This window comes from Dendrobates tinctorius, unplaced genomic scaffold, assembly GCF_039654945.1.
Source record: "Dendrobates tinctorius isolate UK_male_01 unplaced genomic scaffold, ASM3965494v1 ptg000083l, whole genome shotgun sequence".
In the NCBI taxonomy this organism is placed as follows: Eukaryota; Metazoa; Chordata; class Amphibia; order Anura; family Dendrobatidae; genus Dendrobates; species Dendrobates tinctorius.
Genome location: NW_027361751.1, coordinates 18,026,066 through 18,047,144, shown reverse-complemented (window position 1 = coordinate 18,047,144; position 21,079 = coordinate 18,026,066). Strand labels below are relative to the sequence as shown.

Here is a 21,079-nt window from a genome sequence, read left to right as displayed (position 1 = left end):
CAACTCCCCAGCTGTTCCATTTTTATGTGTATTTTTTCATGAACATATGTCTTGCATTGGTGACCTGTGTTTTTGCTTCTGTGTTGGAAGCAAAGTTCCTGAAAAACGCACCAATTGTTGCAGGGGAAAAAAATGCTGAAAAGACGTCTACTAGTGTGCACATAGCCGAAAGCTAGGTTCACATCTACCTCTGTCTCCTATTCCTTCAAAACGGATATTTTTTTTGTTACAGAAAAGTTACAAAAACCCCATTATATCTGGGGGCTGTTGGAATCCAGCACTGCTTTTATTTTTGAAAAGATATAACTTTGCAGATGAGAGCCGGTCCTAATGTGTCCGGTGCTGGTGGCCGCTCAACAATTCCTTTGTATCGTCCAGTTCCTCCTGTGCATAGGCAGCAGAGTCATGCCTGTGATGGTCCAGGATGGCCTACATCAGCGTTAGACACCCGTTCTTCACCAAGGGGCGTCGTTAAAACCATTTACCGGTAATATTTAGGAACAAGCGTTTTTTGTTTTTTTTTTGTTTTTTTTTTAAAGGATTCTTTAAAACAATGTATTTTTTGTGCAATCTAGCCAACAAGCAGACAAAACCGCAATTGCCTTTTACATTTCGGTATGTTCACACCACACAGGACACTGCTCTTTCAGAAAGCCAATACTGCAACAACAATAAATGCCTTACATCCAACAGTGACTGTCCATCCATATGGCATCAATGTGCCGTCCCTTTTTCAATTTTTTACTGTTTAATCCATGGGAGAGCTTGAAGGGTTTTTTTTCCCCCTTTTTTTTTTTTTTTCTTTTTTTAAATATGAAAAGAAGCAACAATACTCATCCATAAAAATGGATAAACCAATTAAAAATGTATATAAGTCAGATCTGCTCACTTATGAAAAGCCAAAGGTCCATTTGCCTCTTCTATGCAAAAGAAAATTGCAAAAAACAAACATCAGAATGATTCCCCCCGCTCGGTGGCTCTGTCGGGGCTTATGTCCGAACAAGCCGCAAAACGGCTATTACCTAGTGTAAATGCCGCTGTCTTCCTGAATCTGTAGATGTTTTTCTTCTGTTCCTCCTATTCTTCCTTGTGTATAAATCTAGTCGTCTTAGTCAACTGGGAGTGGCCCGCAAGAAGATGGCTACAGAGAACAAGTGAGGGCCACACCCACTTGGCTAAAAGGACTAGATCTACATAAAGGGTAGAGCAGGTAATATCTCAGGAACAGAGGAGGGCAAAAGATGAATAAAAGATGGGAATCCGGGTATATCAAGAACAACAATTATGGAAATGTGTACTACCGCAGTATTAGTATGCAGTGCTTGTATGGTTGCGGTGCAAGGACCAATAAAAAAATAAATAAGCCAATATAAAAAATTATGAAACTTAAGTTATAACGCTATTAAAACACATTTTCAATCAGTGACTGGGTAGATATATAAATAATATAATATTAAAAATGACTGATTATGTACCACAGCCACATTAAAGTATCAGTGCTAAAGGGATTGCAGGGCAAATATTAATAAATAACTAGAAATACCTTATATAATTCATAGCAATGAGTTACACATTACCCATCAGTAGTTTAGCACAAAAAGATTATACCGTAATAAGGGAATTTATGTTCAGATCATCTGAGAAACATCAATACATCACTAATGAATATAGATCCCTTATAAAAAAAATATATTATTGCATAAAATAAAGTGCCTAGTGTATAAAGTTATTTCCATACCCTATAAGAGCTATACAAATCAACTTTTTCATGCCGTCAGTCATGTGCCACCATATGCCCCTCGACGCGCGTTTCACATCCTGCTTCATCAGAAGGGATTAATTTTATGCAATAATATAGGAGGAGGGTGACTTTTTTATTACTCTTTTCGGCCTCTTTTGGGCCTTGTTTTTCTTTCTTTACATACAGCCTTTACTAAAGAGTAATTACTGACCCCACAATACTACACACGTGGGCTATGATGGCTCACATGATATATGTTTTAGTTTGATCCAGAAATCTAGCACACAGTACAGTCTATGCAAGTGAATGAGTTTTTCAAAATCCCTCGTCACATAAAGTGGATAAAACCGAAGAAATGGGCCAGCACACATGTTGGCATGAGGGCAATGTGTATAAATGATTCACAACCCTCATGTACCCATATGTACAAAGATATAAAGCAAAAGAAATGGTTCAGGAACATTCACAGTCCGGTCATTAAAAGTGGATAAATCCAAATGAAGTGGATAACTCTGTGTTTAGTCCAAAGCAAACAGGATTTTTGTTCCAGATTTGCTGTCAATTTTATTATTTACATTAAAAATCTGCTTGTAAGAAGTCCTGCATAAAATCTCGCCACCTCTCCTAACCTAGTCCTGTGCACACAGCTGCAGTCAACACTCCTTTTTCTTTTGATAGTTTCTGTTCCTTTTTACCAGGCTGCTATATTAATCTTCGTGAAGCCATACTCTGCTTGTTAAAGGGGTTGTCTCATCTTCTTAAAGTGTTTTTCTCAAGTTGAATGTTCAGGAGCACGCAGCTCCCAGCCCCTGGCTTTAGCGGGATGATTGTTATTGAGAGTTGAAACAAGTGGCATTCTTTGCACTACTGGTCCCAACCGTGTGTGTAACGAATGGAAGCGGAGGCACAGGTGGTGAAGTTCACATTCGTCTTTTATTTTTAGAGTGGAACCTTGGGACCACGGTCCGGGGGGGCGCCGAAGGGGACGTAACTAATGAGCCCCAGGTATCGTAGTAAGATCCCTCGAACAGGACCAGAGTGGAATACCTGGGGGACACAGGTGCCACCTCCAGTTAGACCCTGGACACGTGGCAGCTGTCCCAGTGGGACAAACGGGTAACAGATATAACAGATCTGAAGGAGCTGACCGGCGGATGCCGGGTATGTGAGATGAAGATGGCTCTGGTGATGAAGGTCAGGTTCCGGGTAGATGATAGGGATGGCACTTGAATCTATGGATACTGATGTCGCCTGGGATAGTTGAACACTGGTCACTGATACTCTGTGGAGACAAACAGTATGAGCAAGTGCAAACGGATTGCTAACGCAGCGCAGACAGAACTGGGACTGAACTGGATGTAGCAAGAGTAGATACTCGTTGCTCTGGCACTCTCCCTATGGAGGAGAGGCCAGAAATAGTAATCCGTGCGCTGCCATTGGTTAATTGCAATTTTCAAAAAATGCGCGCTATCCCTTTAAGAGACCGGAGGTAAGCATGCGTGTCCTAAGCACTCTCCCAGGAGGCCTGCTGGCAGCGTGCCAGGAAGCAGGGGATAGAGGACAACAAGGAACAGACGGCGAGCGAGAATCCCCACAGGAACCTCGCAGAGGTACAGGGGCAGTCTCCGGAGCAGGAGCGGGTGAGGGGCCAGAGCTGGGGGCAACGCCGGACACTGGTGTAACAGTGTGCTTTGCCAGGCTGCTAGCAGGGGCAGCTTTGCATTAGCAACATGGTAGAAGCGCAGGGGGACTAACGCTGGCCAAATCCAGTGATCCAGTCAGCTTCAAAGGGGCGTGCATGCCAAGCACCTTCTTGTGCCGCGTGATTCTTGCCTAGGTAATCTGCCAGGCTGGGACTGCAGGGTGGCTGATAAAATGGGCAAAGAGTAAGTAAACTTAAAATTAAACATCACTCCATTCTTGAGCACTGAGAGGATTTTCAATAAGGGGTAAATGGCAAAGTTGCTAGTTTATACAAGTCATAAACCCATTGATCAATTTTGGACAACCCCTTTAAATAGTTAAAATTGCAGAGCTTGTAAAAACAAACAAATTTACCATTTACCCCTTATTAAAAATCCTCTCTGTGCTCAAGATTGAAGGGATTTTTTAAAGTTAGTTTACTGCTCTTTTCCTAAGTTACCTGCCACCTCTGCATACAGAGCTTGGTACAAAGACCAGCAGGGACCTGACAGGTAGTGATGGAAGTATTGAAGGGGAGTATTAGGCTATGTGCCCACGTTGCAGAAATGCTGCGGAATAGTCTGCTACTCCCCGCCACTGGTAAAATGCATGCGGAATTCGCATGCGTTTTCCCACAAAACACAAGCGTTTTTTTCTTGCAGAACGCTAGCGCTTTTCCAAGTGATTTGAAGCATCGCTTGGAAAAGTGATTGACAGGTTGGTCACACTTGTCAAGCATAGTGCTTGACAAGTGTAACCAACTTTTTACTAATTGATGTGCCTATGCAGCATCAATAGTAAAAGATAGAATGTTAAAAATAATAATAAAAAAAAAAATGGATATACTCACCTCCTGGTGGCCCCCCGATCTACTCAGCGGCGATCCCGGTCCTAAGCGGCGCTGCTGGCAACTTCCATTCCCAGGCGTGCTTTGCGAAAATGACCTCTGTGACGTCGCGTGACTGCTACGACATCAGAGGTCATTCTCGCAAACCACGCCTGGGAACAGAACTTGCCGGCAGTGCCGCTGAGGACTCCGGGGGCCGACAGAGGGTAAGTACAGTGCTCAAAAAAATAAACAACAGAATATAACTCCAAGTAAATCAAACTTCTGTGAAATCAAACTGTCCACTTAGGAAGCAACACTGTTTGACAATCAATTTCACATGCTGTTGTGCAAATGGAATAGACAACAGATGGAAATTATTGGCAATTATCAAGACACCCTCAATAAAGGAATCGTTCTGCAGGTGGGGACCACAGACCACATCTCGGTACCAATGCTTTCTGGCTGATGTTTTGGTCACTTTTGAATGTTGGTTGTGCTTTCACACTCGTAGCATGAGACGGACTCTACAACCCACACAAGTGGCTCAGGTAGTGCAGCTCATCCAGGATGGCACATCAATGCGAGCTGTGGCAAGAAGGTTTGCTGTGTCTGTCAGGAAAAAGAGGGAAAAAAAAGTGTAAAAAATGCACGTATCTTACGCTGTGTATTTCCTGCCAATTCTTCAGATTATCCAGCAGAAAAATCCAAACAAGGGCACATGCTCTTACTCGTAATTGCAACCTCATGTTGTGTCAACGTCCTGCAGCAGGAGACTGTTGCACTTGTCATTTTTCTGTGACTTTGGTAGTATGTTTGGGGTCAGTCAATGAGTTCCCAATCATGGACACCCACGGACTGATTTTGTAATCATAACTTCTCAAAAGTGTCCCAAACGCCCCCCCCCCCCCCCCCCAAAGGACCCAAAATTCTTGTAAAACCTCATCCAGATTGCGGCATTGCACACCTTACAGAAACCCTAAAGGAATCCCTGGTCCCTTCTATAAAAATATAAGACCTATGCCAATTAACTTTATCATATCGTCATTCATTGATGTGTCACCATATGCACTGACGCGCGTTTCGCATTGTTTCATCCCTTCTGATGAAGCAGGATGCGAAACGCTCATCTAGGGTCATATGGTTACACATGACTGACGGTATGATATAGAGTTGATTTCCTTAGGTCTTATAGGGTATGGAAAGAACTTTAAGCACTAGGCACTTTATTCTATGCAATATAAGATCCAGCACTTTGCACTAACCCAGCACTGCCACAACATTTACTGAACGTTGACCTCATTGGAGCAGTTACCATTCAGTAAGAGTTCTTGAAAGGATGTGATGGTACCGGGTTGGGCAAAGCCCAAGATCTCTCGCTAACACGTTCATAGCAAGTGAGTGCGAGGGGCCGTGGAGGGTCACAGATGCCTATTTGCATGCCGGTATCCCACAACTGGGAAGATTGGACCCAACTTTTGCTGTAAAGTAAGGATTAGTTTTGGCTGGCTACTTTTGATAAATTATACTTGGAATCAGTCTGAGATTGCCCACTGATTTCTTAAATAAAATAGGCAACGGCAGCCTGTTGGTAGGTTCAAGTGAAGGGAATGGAGAGAAAACTCACAAAGTACTGACCTCAGTCCTATAGGAAATCTATGGCCAGAATTGAAAAGCAAAGATCCCTACAAACCTGAGTTACACAATTTTGAGAAATGGGCCAGAATTCCAGAAACGTACTGTGAGAATCTGATGGAAGGCGACCTGAAACACGTGACCCAAGTCAGACAATATAAAGTCAGTGCTACAAAATGCTAATCACGCGTATGTAAACTTATGCTATTACTCGATGTTGGTGCAGTGGGTAAAGCATTACACATCCTTGCAGTTATCTGCGTCTCAGCATTCCCGATTCTCCCTCTGTCTTCCATTTAGAAGCAATAATCGGCATACTTGTCTCAGCCGCAGCTTCTCCTCTCGCAGCAGCAGATGGAATATCTGAGACAGAAGCAATGAGCAGAAACGTTTTGGCAGCAATTAGATTATTATCCTGAAATCAACCCAGAGGCTACTCCTATTATAACGTTATTCCAAGCACAGATCCAGTGTGCAGAACTATACGGCCGGTGTTTGTACAGTGCGGTGAGGAATTTCTCACCCTCTGGTTGTAGATTCAGTATAAATCAATCTCCTCTAAGCGGCGTCACATGGACAATCCAATTATATGGTTTTATATTAGTTGTGGACACCATTGCTGAGCGTGCATGATTATTACATTTCCAGCAGAATATGCCTGATTCTCTTTTCTGCAGACCTCCCCAACATCATGAACTAAATTCATTGTTATAGTCCAGATTCAGTGAGGCAGCAACAAGACAAAATCGGCCTCTGAGAAATCAATTAAGGCAGCTGCCCATAGAAGTCTATGGAGAGGGGAGGAGCAGACGCGCGTTGCTGCACACAGAAGTCTATGGAGAGGGGAGGAGCAGATGCGCGTTGCTGCACGCAGAAGTCTATGGAGAGGGGAGGAGCAGATGCGCGTTGCTGCACACAGAAGTCTATGGAGAGGGGAGGAGCAGATGTGCGCTGCTGCACATAGAAGTCTATGGAGAGGGGAGGAGCGCAGAGATGGAGACACACATTGGCTCGCTTCTGCTTCTAGTAAACGATGTCAGATTTTACTAAAGGAATAGCGCTTTGTGTATAAATGCAGGAAATATTGAAGGACCCCATTGTAAGTCAGTGGGGACCAGTAGTTTCTTTACACTTGTGTTATATACTATTCATCAGTTTCCCATTTCACAAGTCATAAAATTCATGATATATACACACCTTGACTTATCCTGAAAAATCATTATTTGAAGTGAACCTGCCCGGCCTTGAGTGCCCCCCCCGTCTGCTGCCGCAGTGGTGTTGGTGCGGATTTATTTCTTCTAATCAGGTATTTAATCTGATTGCAACTTTAGTAATAATGTTTGATGAATGAACGTTTGATCCGTAGGGAACAAGAGCAGGGCATCTCTTCTCCCGGGCTTGTCCTATCTGAGATCTTCTAATTGCGCCTTCCTGGGAGTGATTGACCAACTGGGCGTGTACTAAGGAACGTCTTTGTGGATGCAGCCATGTTTTGATTGGCCAATGTCAAAGGAGATAGCGCAAACGTCCAAGGAGAAGTTCTGTGGTACACGCCCAGTTGGTTAATGGGAAAATTCGTACCTGTATTTCCAGGAGGCAATACTTTGGAACAGAGGGGCACAAAAGAAAAACTGTTCCAGAACCAGTGGTGCAGCGCCAATCAGAGGAGGTGTTCAGTTTAATAAAAAAAAAATCCAGTGAATGGTCTTTAAAGGAACATTACCGGATAAAGATTTACACTGTGTTATATGGTACCTAAAATCGAGATTCAGGGCACGTACCCTGACATGCACGTCCTCTGCAGGCCCTGCGTATTACATTGCGTCAGTTTTACTTGTAGTGTTGCATTTAATTTTCCAGTTCAGGTTCTTGCTCTTGCGAGTGCAGTGGGTGTACTTGAATCTTGAACATACAGTGTTATCTGTTTTCAGTGAGCACAGACTTTTCCATTATTGAGATATGAGATGATAGTTGGTACTCATAAAGTTCTATGGAGGGAGGAGGAAGAGCTGGAGGCAAACAGACTTTCTAAGAGATAGTTGGTGCTCATAAAGTTCTATGGAGGGAGGAGGAAGAGCTGGAGGCAAGCAGACATTCTAAGAGATGGCAGTTGGTGATGTGATCATAACATTCTATGGAGGGAGAGGTGGAGGCAGACACATATTCTAAGAGATGACAGTTGGTGATCGTAATGTTCCGTGGAGGGAGGAAGACATGGAGGCAGAACCAGACATTCTAAGAGATCATAGTTAGTGATCATAACATTCTATGGAGGGAGGAGGAAGAGCTGGAGACAGACAGACATTCTGATGCATGTTCTCCTGAGATTACAGTAACACTTTAAGACACAGAGCCAAGAATGTGTGGAATGTTTATGGCTGAGGTGTACAATGTGTCTGAAGCCTACTTTATTATACCAAGTGAAGCGTTACTGTGGGAGTGATCATGATGTGAGATGTTCCTGACCTGCCTCTTTCTATCTTTATTTGCATCAGATTCCATTTTATGGAGACATCTGTGAGCATCTGCAGGCTGGCCTGAAATGTGACAAGCTGGTTGGGTACTCGGCCGTGTACAGAGTCTGCTTTGGCATGGCCTGCTTCTTCTTTCTACTCTTCATCCTTACAATAAACATTAAGAACAGCAGAGGCTGCCGAGCTTACCTCCACAACGGGTAAAATACTACTGTCATGTTATTCCACCATTTATCATTAGAATTATGCACGTTACTTAAAGGGAACCTGTCCACATTGTACAGGCAGACCAGTCTGTGGACAGCACGGTATAGAGAAGAAGAGGAGCAGAATTATATACAGGTTTGTTGGGAAATTATTCAGGTAACTTTGCATTTTATTCATTGACATCCTTGCTGTTTGTATATGAGTCCAGTGGGCGGTCCTACTAGTGATTGACAGCGCTCTCTGCATGCACAGCTATCCAGTGAGGACTGTCAGTCACTAGTAGGACCGCCCACTGGACTCATATACATACAAACACCAGTTAATCAATGAATGAAATGCAAGTAAGGGTTCGTCCACTACTAATGTCGATAAGATATAGTGAGGATAGGTCATCATTATTGGACCAGTGGGGGTGTCCGTGAACAGCCGTGACTATCTCCTTCAGTCAATGGATGTAAACCGTGTACAGATCAGCTCCATGACCTGTTTAGTGACCATTCCATGGTAATGCAGAACCTGGGGAACGGCCACTAAACTGTGTATGGAGCTGCGCTAGAGATGGTAACATCTGATTAAGGGGGTATCAGGTGTTTGATCCCTTCCAAGTTGATATTAAAAGCAATCTGTCAGTGGAATCAACCCTCCTAAGCCACCTATATGGGCATGAAGGTCGTAGGAAGCTGAATAAATTGATACCTTGATATCTGTGATCCGATGTCTTATTCCAGAGAAATCCATGTTTTTTTTTTACTATGCAAATGAGCTGTTAAGATCTATGGACCAGACATAGATCTACCTGAGAATCTGCCTCCAGAGATTATTTTAAATTAAAGGGACCAGTGTGAGACTTGTAATGACTGACAGTCTCCTCTCCTGATTTACATGTCTCACACTGCCCCTTTTGAAACCATTAAACAGGAAGAAGCTATTAAAACATCCGAACAATGGGCATTCTGATAAAATAATCGATGATCCAGAGAGTAAAGACCATGTTCTGGCTGTTTTTGTTTCCTGAGCTCTGCTGGTGATTAAAGGCCCCGTTACACATAACGATGTCTCAGTGATCCCACCAATGATCCGACATGGATGGGATCGCTGGGACATCGTTAGGCTGATCGCTGGTGAGCTGTCACATAGACAGCTCCTCCAGCGATCAGGACCAGCGAGCAAGCTGGTTTCTAATGTAAACATAGGGTATCTAAGAGCCGCGCGGCTCTTAGATACCCGATGTTTACATTAGAAACCAGCGTCCAGCTTCGCTGATCACTGGTCTCTCGCTGCCACACGCAGGGGGGCCGGGTCGCTGATCCCTGTCACACACAGCGATCTCGCTGGCGAGATCGCAGTGGCGTCACAAAATCAGCGATCTCGCTAGCGAAATCGCTGTGTGTGACGGGGCCTTTAGTCATTTTGTTCTAGGTTATTTGAGAACCAATCTCTGTATCAAGTGTCTGGAGGTCCATTCTTTTATAAACTTTCATTCTTACGTAGGGGTGAAGAGGTTTTCTCATAAATGGTAGCTATAGAGCGGCACACCATGCGATATACCACCAGCAAACCTTACCATAGACACATGCAGTGGCGTAACTACCGGGGTAGCAGCCAAAGCGGTTGCTTTGGGGCCCGGCCCATATAGGGGCCCGGGTCCCCGGCTCCATTCGGCGCTACCCGGGTAGTGCAATTAACTACAACTCCTCCCCTAGCAATGCATGTCTCTTGCACTTGCAGCCCCCGGCCGGTGCTTATTCCATCTTCAGTTCTCCGGTGTTCTTCCTGCTTTCAGCATCCGCTCATTACCTATGCGCATAAGTAATGAGCGGCTCATTACATATGCACATATGTAATGAGCGGATGCTGAAAGCAGGAAGAACTGAATATGGAACAAGCACCGGCCGGGGGCTGCAAGAGACAGAGAGAGAGGTGACTGAGTATAACGGAGGGAGGTTCAGGGGCAGGCTCTGTCTGGCCTGGCGGCCTACCGGGTAAATATACACCATGTGGTGCTGGCCTGGGCACTATATACCATGTGGTGCTGGGCGCTATATACCATGTGGTGCTGGGCGCTATATACCATGTGGTGCTGGGCGCTATATACCATGTGGTGCTGGGCGCTATATACCATGTGGTGCTGGGCACTATACACCATGTGCTGGGCGCTATATACCATGTGGTGCTGGGCGCTATATACCATGTGGTGCTGGGCGCTATATACCATGTGGTGCTGGGCGCTATATACCATGTGGTGCTGGGCGCTATATACCATGTGGTGCTGGGTGCTATATACACCATGTGGTGCTGGGTGCTATATACACCATGTGGTGCTGGGTGCTATATACACCATGTGGTGCTGGGTGCTATATACACCATGTGGTGCTGGGTGCTATATACACCATGTGGTGCTGGGTGCTATATACACCATGTGGTGCTGGGTGCTATATACACCATGTGGTGCTGGGTACTATATACACCATGTGGTGCTGGGTGCTATATACACCATGTGGTGCTGGGTGCTATATACACCATGTGGTGCTCGGTGCTATATACCATGTGGTGCTGGGTGTTATATATATACCATGTGGTGCTGGGTGTTATATGCCAGGTGGTGCTGGGTGCTATTTACCATGTGGTGCTGGGCGCTATATACCATGTCTTGCTGGGTGCTGTATACCATGTGGTGTTGGGTCAGCAACTTAAAATATAAAATTATCAATGCTTAACTAATTTGATTGTATTGACTGAGTTACAGGATTAGGAATAATTGTGTTACATTATTTCTAATTCTGTTACTTAATGTGACTCTAGTATGCATTATCAGTAAGGGGGTGTGTCTTGAAGGGGGTGTGGTTTTGAGGGGGTGTGTCTTTAAGGGGGCCCCGTTTAAAAGTTTGCTATGGGGCCCAATCAGTTCTAGTTACGCCCCTGGACACATGGATATAACCGTCCCACTGTAAAGGTGCTCACCCCCTACAGATGGCTGACAGAGGAGCAGGGTCTTTACTCTCTGCACCCACGATCCTGCATGTAATCTTACTAGTTGTGACGGAGTCAGCGTTTGCTGAGTCATTTTCTAGAGTGGACCTTCTGGGTCGTGGCACCCACCCACCGAGGGTGAGCTGACCTCGTGAGGAACCATATACAGGGAGTGTGAGGGGCAAGACCAAGGGGGTGAGCCACCAAGACTGCTGGAACCAGACGGTCGGCTCAAGGAAGACACAATGTGTGAGTGTCTGACGACAAGGGACATGTAGGAAACAAGACAAGGCGTGGTTTCAAGGTATCTTCATTAAGGCGAACTAAGGGTAACATCAGGTGCAAGACGTGATAACAGGGAAGACACAGCAAGGTGCGTGCGTGGGCACGCCAAGGTCCATGGCATGGTACGTGCCAGGTGGCACGTCTGGGTACAGGCAAGGGTTCAATGGCATCGGACTCCGGACAGCTGGCTACGACAGGATCAGGGCATCAGGCTGCGGACATCAGACCGCAGTCGTCAGGTTTACAATCTCTGGCAGCAATCGGCCGGTTCCGGGCATCCGGCAGGCAAACTAGGGTTCAGGCAAGGAGGCACGACAGAGCTGCAGACATGGTGTGTGTTAGGGAACACGTCAAGGTCTAAGGCAAAGTTCAAGGCAGGGTGCGTGCTAGGAGCATACCAGGGTCCAGGGCAAGGTGCAAGGCAAGGTGCGTGCTAGGGACACGCCAGGGTGCAAGGCAGGGTTCAACACACAAGGCATGGTGCGTGTTTAGGGGACACGCCAGGGTTCAAGGTCCTGGGTGCGCTAGGGAAGCCGCCAGGATTCAAGGTCCTGCGCGTGCTAGGGGCATGGTACAAAGAATCGTTCTGGCCGTGCTAGGAGGCACGCCAGGGTACATGGTTAACAGCAGGTCCCACACGTGCTAGGGAACATGTCGGGCTTTGAGGTTCAGGACAAGGTCCTGCGCGTGCAGAGGGGAACGCCGAGGTTCTGGCCAAGGTCCTGCGTGTGCAGAGGGGCACGCCAGGGTTCAGGATAGGGCAAGCGCTAGGAGGCACGCCAGGGTTCAGGCTAAGGCAAGGGCCTGTGCATGCTAGGAGGCACGCCAGGGTACAGCTGAGGGCCTGTGCGTGCAAGAGGGCACGACGGTACAGGCTATGTCTGTGCGTGCTAGAGGGCACGACAGGGTACATGGCAGGACCTGCGCGTGCTTTATAGAAGCACTGTAAGGTATGCTAAGGAGCAGGCAAGGGCCTGCGCGTGCAAGAGGGCACGACGGTACAGGCTATGTCTGTGCGTGCTAGAGGGCACGACAGGGTACATGGCAGGACCTGCGCGTGCTTTATAGAAGCACTGGAAGGTATGCCAAGGAGCAGGCAAGGGCCTGCGCGTGCAAGAGGGCACGCAATGCACAGTGCAGAGACAGCGTGGGTGCAAGGAAGCACTGAGCACAGCTGGTGCACTGTCTAGCTGGTCGGGCTGAGGCTCAGACCGGCGGGCAAGACTGAGGCGAGCACAGCTGAAGCACAACAGGCGGATGCAGCTTAGTCACTGGCCGACGAGCACGGCTGAGGTACAAACAGGCGGGCGAGAGAGGGCCAGGCGTGTGCAAAGGGTACGCGAAGAAACAAGGCTAGGCAAGGTACAGAACAAGGAGCGGAACGTAGGCAGAAGCACAGAGCCGGGTCAGAGAGAGTATAGGGCTAGCAGCGGAACGTAGGTCGAAGCCCAGAGCCAGGTCAAGGCAGAACCTTGAGACTAGCCAGGAAATGTGCTAGAGAGCACAATAGGACAGAGTGTAGCAGCGGAGCGTAGGCCGAAGCCCAGAGCCGGGTCAAGGCAGAACCTTGAGACTAGACATGGAATGTGCAAGAGAGCACCATAAGACAGAGTCTAGGAAAGCCAGGCAGAGACAGGAAACATAGGAAGTACTACAAGGCTAAGGATAGCAAAGGCCAGACATAGCGAAACAGGCAAAGGCAGAGAACATAGGAAGTACTACAAGGCAAAGCATAGCAAGGACAAGACTTAGCACAAAAAGCAACACAAGACATGGCACGAGACAAGAGGTAGGATACAAGCACAGAGCGTGCGCAGAGACGCACAACAGGGCAGAGTGCAGGGGCACAGAATACGGGGAGCGTCCCTGCAGGACGAAACAGCCTAGCAGGGAAGCAACACGATACTCAGGCCCCGACCATAGGAAGGGGCGGTCTGATATAGGGCATTAGCACCTGCACTTCCGGGTTAGGACCAGGAGGACTTCCGGTTCAGATCCTCCAGGATCATAGGATTGCTGGATCAGATTCTGCTAAACCATAGAGAGGGTCACATGGTCAGGGCCTCCAGGACCATAGAGACGGTTGCTGGATCAGATTCTGCTAAACCATAGAGAGGGTCACATGGTCAGGGCCTCCAGGACCATAGAGACGATCACAGCCGGCAGAGCAGGGACGGGCGTGCACACAGCAACGGCATGCAGCCATGAGGTGAGGTGCGCATGCACACTGCTCCAGGAGTGACGCAGCATAACAGTCATGAGGTGCACGTGCACACTGCTCCAGGGGTCATGCAGCATAATAGTCATGAGGTGTATGTGCACACTTCTCCAGGGGTCATGCAGCATAACAGACATGACAGATATAACAGTGAGGTGCGTGTGCACACTGCTCCAGGGGTCATGCAGCACACAAGACATGACGAGCAAGACAGTTAGGTGCGCTTGCACACTGCTCCAGGGGGTCATGTGGCATATCAGACATGGCGGGCATGACACTAAGATTTGTAAGCTTCTCTCCCATGTAAACAAATGATTGGGCATAGTGAAATCCAACATGGTGGATCCTCCCTTTACCCAACGTCTGTCTGTGAAAAGTTAGAACACCCCCACACACAGTAGATGGTGGGCTTAATACACTTGTTCTTTTGTTCTTGATGCTGTTGGAATAAGCCCTGGGAGTTTTCTGTACCAATTTAGTTAGTTTTATTCCGACAAGATACCTTTGTTGTTGTTTGATTTTGCGAAGGCGGAAAAATGAAGTGTTATCCTGACTCTTCCATCTTCTTTTTTTTCCCAGCTTCTGGCTTATCAAGTTTCTGCTGCTAGTAGGGATGTGTTCTGGAGCGTTCTTCATTCCTGATCAGGAGACGTTCCTCTACGGTAGGTTTCTTCTTCTATTTATTAGTAGAGATGAGCGACTTTGCCTTTTTTAGGGTCGAGTCGGGTTTCATGAAACTCGACTTTCTCAAAAAGTCAAATCGAACAAAATCGGCCGACTAACGGGAAAAGTCGAAAGTCCGACTGAAACATGAAACCCAATGCAAATCAATGGGGAAGAAAAGTCGGCAGGGAGTGGAGGACAGTAAACACACCTACATGCCGGACCGCTTTTTTAAAGTGCGCGAAAACTCTCTGTCTCACTCTCTCTGTCTCACTCTCTCTGTCTCACTCTCTCTGTCTCACTCTCTCTGTCTCACTCTCTCTGTCTCTCTCTCGTCATCTCATCGCCCACAGTGTACGTCCTTGCTCAGTGGCTGAAAAGAGTCACGTGCAAGCATTCTGGGAAATTCGACTTTGGCGCTCGTTTTGCCGACCACATGGCCGACTTCACGTTTCGGTTGGCGAAACCCGACTTTGCCATAAGTCGGCGACTTGTGAGTCTGGCCGACCTGTTTCGCTCAATTCTATTTATTAGTATTCAGCTTCAGGGTTCAGACTATCTGGACACTGCACCAGACTACACAGGGTTTGTTTGTAGTCTGTTACTGTGGAGACACAAAGGTCTGCACGGAGGATGTATATTCACACACGGGTCTGTACAGAGGATGTATATTCACACACAGGTCTGTACAGAGGATGTATATTCACACAAGGGTCTGCACGGAGGATGTATATTCACACACAGGTCTGTACAGAGGATGTATATTCACACACAGGTCTGTACAGAGGATATATATTCACACACGGGTCTGCACGGAGGATGTATATTCACACACGGGTCTGCACGGAGGATGTATATTCACACACGGGTCTGCACGGAGGATGTATATTCACACACGGGTCTGCACGGAGGATGTATATTCACTGGTCTCCTAGAATCCCTCAGAGAAATCACCTGCAAGGCAGAAGGGCGTCGGCTGCCTTATATCCAGTCAGCAATTCCAGTCACCCAGTCATCATCATTCTGCTCAGGTGCTTTGTAATCAGCCTCACTACCTTCCTTCACCAGAAGAGGGAGTTCATCAGACCTCAATGGTGAAGGGGAAAATGAACTCACAACAGTGTAGGTTCTATTGCGAGCCAGTGTATGTTACTGTCATGTCACATGTGTGACTTTTTAATGTTTTTAATTTGTGTGTGGTTTATACATGTCCAATAAAAATTGCCTATCTACACGTCAATTATTTGTCTGTGGTGATCCCCCCCGTGTATAGCCCATCCCTGTTCTTCCTTTATGTTCATTATAGCCTCTTTGAATGGGCTGGGGTTGGATCCCACTCTGTTATTTATTTATTGTGGTGCCCCTGCTCTTGGTTTGCATATTTCTAAAATGAATTGCATGTCCATATATATTAAAAACAGCAATTTTATAGTTTATATGGGAATTTAGAATTTCTTTTTTTTTTTTTTGCAGTGTGGCGTTACATTGGAGCCTCTTTTGGCTTTTTCTTTCTGCTCATCCAGCTTATGCTTTTGGTGGAATTTGCTCACAAATGGAATAAGAATTGGTATGTCATGATAATGTGTGCAAACTGTGAAGCGCTGCGGAATATGTTAGCGCTATATAAAAATAAAGATTATTATTATTATTATTATTATTATTATTATTATTATTATTATTATTATATTTATTGATGACAGCACTGTGGATCGGTTGGGTTTGCATTATTGTTGATTTTACTCTATTTTTAATATTTTTAAGCCCCCAACTTGTCTATTAGAAAAGTAATAAAATGAGCTTTATTCTCCCAGCGTTGGCTTTTTGCAGCTGCCCCTGGTCTTTGTCGCTGGCCTGCAATGCTGACATCACCACTATATCAGGTGAGCACTGCAGCCAATCATCTAGGCTCAGCGGTGATGACAGTGTAGTCAGCCTGAGAACACTGAGCACAGTGATTGGCTGCAATTGTCATGTGTTGTGGCCAAAAGCACCTAGTGAGTAACAGTCAAAAAAATCTTGGAAAACCCCTTTAAAAAAAAAAGGTAAGACCGCTACGAAATTATAAAGTGCAAAGGAAGCTTAATAGAATGGACCCTAATGGTTGTGTCAACTTAAAGAGATTTCCTGGAATTTTAGCATTGATTTTCCTGAGGACCAGGATGATCACCAGCATGGAGGGGGGGGGATTGTTGCTCCAGCATCTCATGGCAACGTCTTTACATGGGACTGTGCCCGGTGCTGCAGCTTTGCCGAGTTCACTTGAAAAGATGGGATACGTCTGTGATGTAAAATCCTTGAAGAAAGAAAACAACCTCATGGATTCTAGAAAATATCAGAGTTCTAAAATATTAAAAACATTATTAGTTAGTTAGTGGGATCAAACATGCCTGATAAAAGACTGGAACATTGCCGGTCTGTCGTTTGAAGGCGACACATAAAAGTGCTCCAGGCTACAACCTCTGGCCACAGCGCCCACTTTGCACAGTGACCTGTTTGTGAATAGATTGGGCCTCATGTGAATTGCCAAAAAATCCCAGTTTCTTTGTGGTTTGAAAGACTTTAACATCAAAGACGTTTTCTTTTTTTTTCTACTTTGATATATGGCTGAGACGTAAAAAATGTCTTGTTAAAGGTCTCCCAACAAAGACCGGTCAGACAGTCAGACTGACGAGATGTCGTGCAACCATGTGAGCTCAATCGGCTAAAAATCGTAGCCCTTAGGTCCGTTTTCACCAACCAGTGGCTCTTCTAGCCTTTGTGTGTGTCTCCATTTACTCCTGTGTACTAGTGGCACTAGAGATGGCATGGCATTACTAGAATTTGGTATATAAGGGGAAACATTTCTCCTTGTGGAGAGTGACAAGCCAGGCCTTGCATGTCAGAGTGAGGAGACTGATGTGCCATGCCTGCTCCTCTGCGAAATTAAATATGAAAATTGCCTCTGCAAAACTATAAAATAATAATTTTTTTATATAACGCCAACATATTTCTTGGGAACCATACAAGACGAGTAACACATCGATCTAAATGTGAGGAGTGAGAACCCTGCTCACAAGAGCTCACAATGTATGAGGGGAAAAGGGGTGACACGAACGGTAAAAAGTGCTTGTGTTGTGTGCCCAGCCATGATTATAATTATGTATATTATATAATTAGACATTACGGTATTCATTTATAGCTGCATGAACCGGTCACCAGTCTGTATCTCTACAGATGAGAAATGCAGTTGGGTGCATGGCATGTGGGGAAGATTGGTGAAAGAAGTAAAATATGGATAGGGCAGATTAGAAGTGGTATGTTGTTCCTCTCTCCTAAAAAGATGTGTTTTTAATGATACGCTTAAATCTTTGGAAATTAACTGGATTGTCTTCTCGGGTAGTGCATTCTAGAGAACTGGTGCTGTGCGAGGAAAGTCTTGGAGACAGGTGTGAGAGGTTCAGATTATGGAGGATCTTAGTCTTGGATCATTACCTAAAGGAGTGCAGGGATAGAGTGGTAGAAATGAAGAGGAGATCTAGAGGGGTACTGCTCTATGGAGAGCTTTGTGGGTGAGAGAGATAAGTGTATACTGTATTGTTTAGCAGATAGGCAACCAGTGCAATAACTGGCACAAGGTGGAGGCATCGGTGTAGCGGCTGGATAGAAATAGGAGCCTGCATTCAGGATAGTTTGGAGAAGGGAGGTATTTTAGAATGTGTAAAACCACCCAATTGTTCATTGTATTAATCAAGATGATATTGAATCGGAGAAACTATAACAGTTTTTACGAAAAAAGAGAGGAGGATTTTTTAAGATGTTTTGGAGGTTAATTTGACGAGAGCATGTGATTGATTGATTCGATGTAGGCAATGAAGGAAACACAAATCCAAGCTAACAGTGTGTCACCTAGAAGAAATGAGCCAGAAACAATATAACAGGTGGCTGATGAGAATATAAGAAACTTATCCTAATGTAATAAGATTAATAGTATTTTGCCTTTTAATATTTAGTATGTCCCAACACCAACTTTTGTATTTAATAGTGGCGCGGACTACTGGCACTGTATTTATGGGGTCACTGTATTGTATGGTGTAGTCCGCTATGCTACTCTATACAGTTACGGTAATTAAAAAGTTATGTTCGTGACAGGTAATAAAAATACCCACATTTGGCATGCATCCGGCATTAAGGCATGATCATCTGCTTCCTCCCCTGCGAGGCACAAAGCAAACCGCATTGTGAACCTGGCGCAATCCATGACGTAGGCACCTGTGGATCTAGTGCGTGGCTCTCGGTGGCGGGGCGTACTTCCCTCTGGTTTGGTGGCACACTTGGATTCAATAATTGCACTCAGTGATCGGGTGGCTCTCCATTCTTCTTAGGTGTTGTCAGTGTGCTCATCATGGGCCATCTTTCCACGTGTGACTGCCCTTGTGATATTTTACATATGTACTTGTTATAGTCTTATTTTCTCCTGAATATTATACCATTAACCTCCATGTCGGTCTACTTTCCTCTATCAGGACTGCTGGAGCGCAGCATAATAAGCTCTGGAATGGAGCCCTGGCCATCGTCATCCTCGTATTGTACACTGTCGCGCTTGGCGCCCTCGCCTTATTAATATGGCTCTATACACATCCCGAACATTGCCTTCTCAATAAAATCCTGCTTGGTGTGAACGGTGGTCTGTGCTTTCTGTTAGCCATCGTTTCCATACTGCCCTGCGTACTAAGAAGTAAGTATGAACCCACCTGTGTATGTGTAGTGAGCTCATCATGTCATGGGTCATATATGTGCATGATGTGAACTGTGCGCTTTGTCTGACACAAGATATATTGTACACTGTTGAGAACTTTTCTTTTTTTTTTTCTTTTTTTTCCCCCTCCCAGTTTTTAAGGTTTTGCTCACATTGCATTAGGGCTTTACATTTAGCGACTACATGGCTTCGGCCATCAACTTTTCTCTGTATAATGACCTTTTTACGTGATTCCTGTGTTGCAGCATCACAACATGTACTTGGGGCTAAAAGTCATTTTTGCATTTCAGTTTTATAAAATTTTGCACCATTTTTGCTTTTAAAAACTTTGATTCCAGCCACATTCAACTTTGATGCGGTCTTTAGTAATAAATCATCTGAGAGGAATTTTAAAAAAAGACAGATAAGAGTTACAAAATTCCCATCAGACTGTCATAGCAGGCTGACTGACAAATTCTCAACCACTTTAACTACTTCAAGACCACCCATAGTCTTAAAGGGAATCGGTCGCCAGGTTTATGCTACCCTATCTGAGGGCAGCATGATGTAGGGGCAGATACCCCCATGATTCCAACGATATATCTATCACTTGCTATCATTTTTTATAAAATCATTGTTTTCTTTGCTGCAGGTTTAGCAGTTCTCTGAATGCTGAGCTCTGTATAACCCCGCCCACACCACTGATTGGCTGCTTTCTGTCTATACACTGTACACATAGAACTGCCAATCAGTGGTGGAGGCAGGGTTATACAGAGATCATGAATATGGAGGATAACATGGCAACTGGTTTAGTAATCCTCAGATGATAATCTCCTGCTGATAAAACACAGATTATTTTTTTTTAAGCAAAACTAGAGCAAGCAGCCCAGTATGTGACACATCGCTGTAATCACAGTCTTTGTCTCTACATTGTGCTGCTCTGAATAGGTGGTAAAAACTTGCTGACAGAATCCCCTTTGGACGGTCCACATATTACTCTGCAGTGATGTTCTAAAATGTCATTACAGAGTTAACAGCAGCACTCGCCATAGAGAAAGCAAAAATGGTTTATTACCATCTCTCCCTCTCTGATTGCTATGTATCACAGTATAGAAAGTTTTGACAGTGTTTCCTCATCCAGACCCAGTGATTACGTCATTGCCAGGTGCCGGAAAGGAGCCGGAGCTGCTGGGTCATAACTAGCCTAGATCAGCTTTGTTACACAGGCAGAAAGTTGAATTTTCCCTGTCACTGGCAATAATATGCCATCCTCAGTTACAGGGGAAATCGGATAGAAGAAAAAGTATTTAAATGTTAAAAAGGCCCCTCAATGGCCACTGGCAGCCCAAATCACCATTACTAGCTCAGTCGGAGACCAAACAAAGCCAAGCATGCGTTCCAATATATAGAAATAATTACTGCGGAAAGGGGAACAAAATTTATAATGTATTTTAGTGGTCATTTTTATGGCTTTCCAAAACTGTTCAAAAAAAGAAAAAAGAAGTGTAAAACAGACACACATTTCCTTTTTTCCCCAGTGTCGCCTGTTATCCCCATATTATGATAGTAACAAAAATTGGGTCTCAGTTATTGCGAAAAAAGATCCAAAAATTAGTTGAATATCCGATGGGGAAAAATTTAAGAGATTTTTAAGCCGCTTTTA

At 45.2% G+C, this 21,079-nt stretch overlaps 1 protein-coding gene across 1 annotated transcript in view; it reads left to right on the top strand.

The window, feature by feature from the left end:
- The window catches only part of SERINC5 (serine incorporator 5), a 55,371-nt gene that overhangs the window by 21,421 nt on the left and 12,871 nt on the right, over positions 1 to 21,079 (top strand). The window contains exons 3-6 of the mRNA XM_073584177.1: positions 8,381 to 8,559; positions 14,619 to 14,701; positions 16,176 to 16,269; positions 19,205 to 19,416. Of these exons, the coding sequence (XP_073440278.1) occupies positions 8,381 to 8,559; positions 14,619 to 14,701; positions 16,176 to 16,269; positions 19,205 to 19,416 (568 nt within the window). The remainder of the gene's footprint in view (positions 1 to 8,380; positions 8,560 to 14,618; positions 14,702 to 16,175; positions 16,270 to 19,204; positions 19,417 to 21,079) is intronic.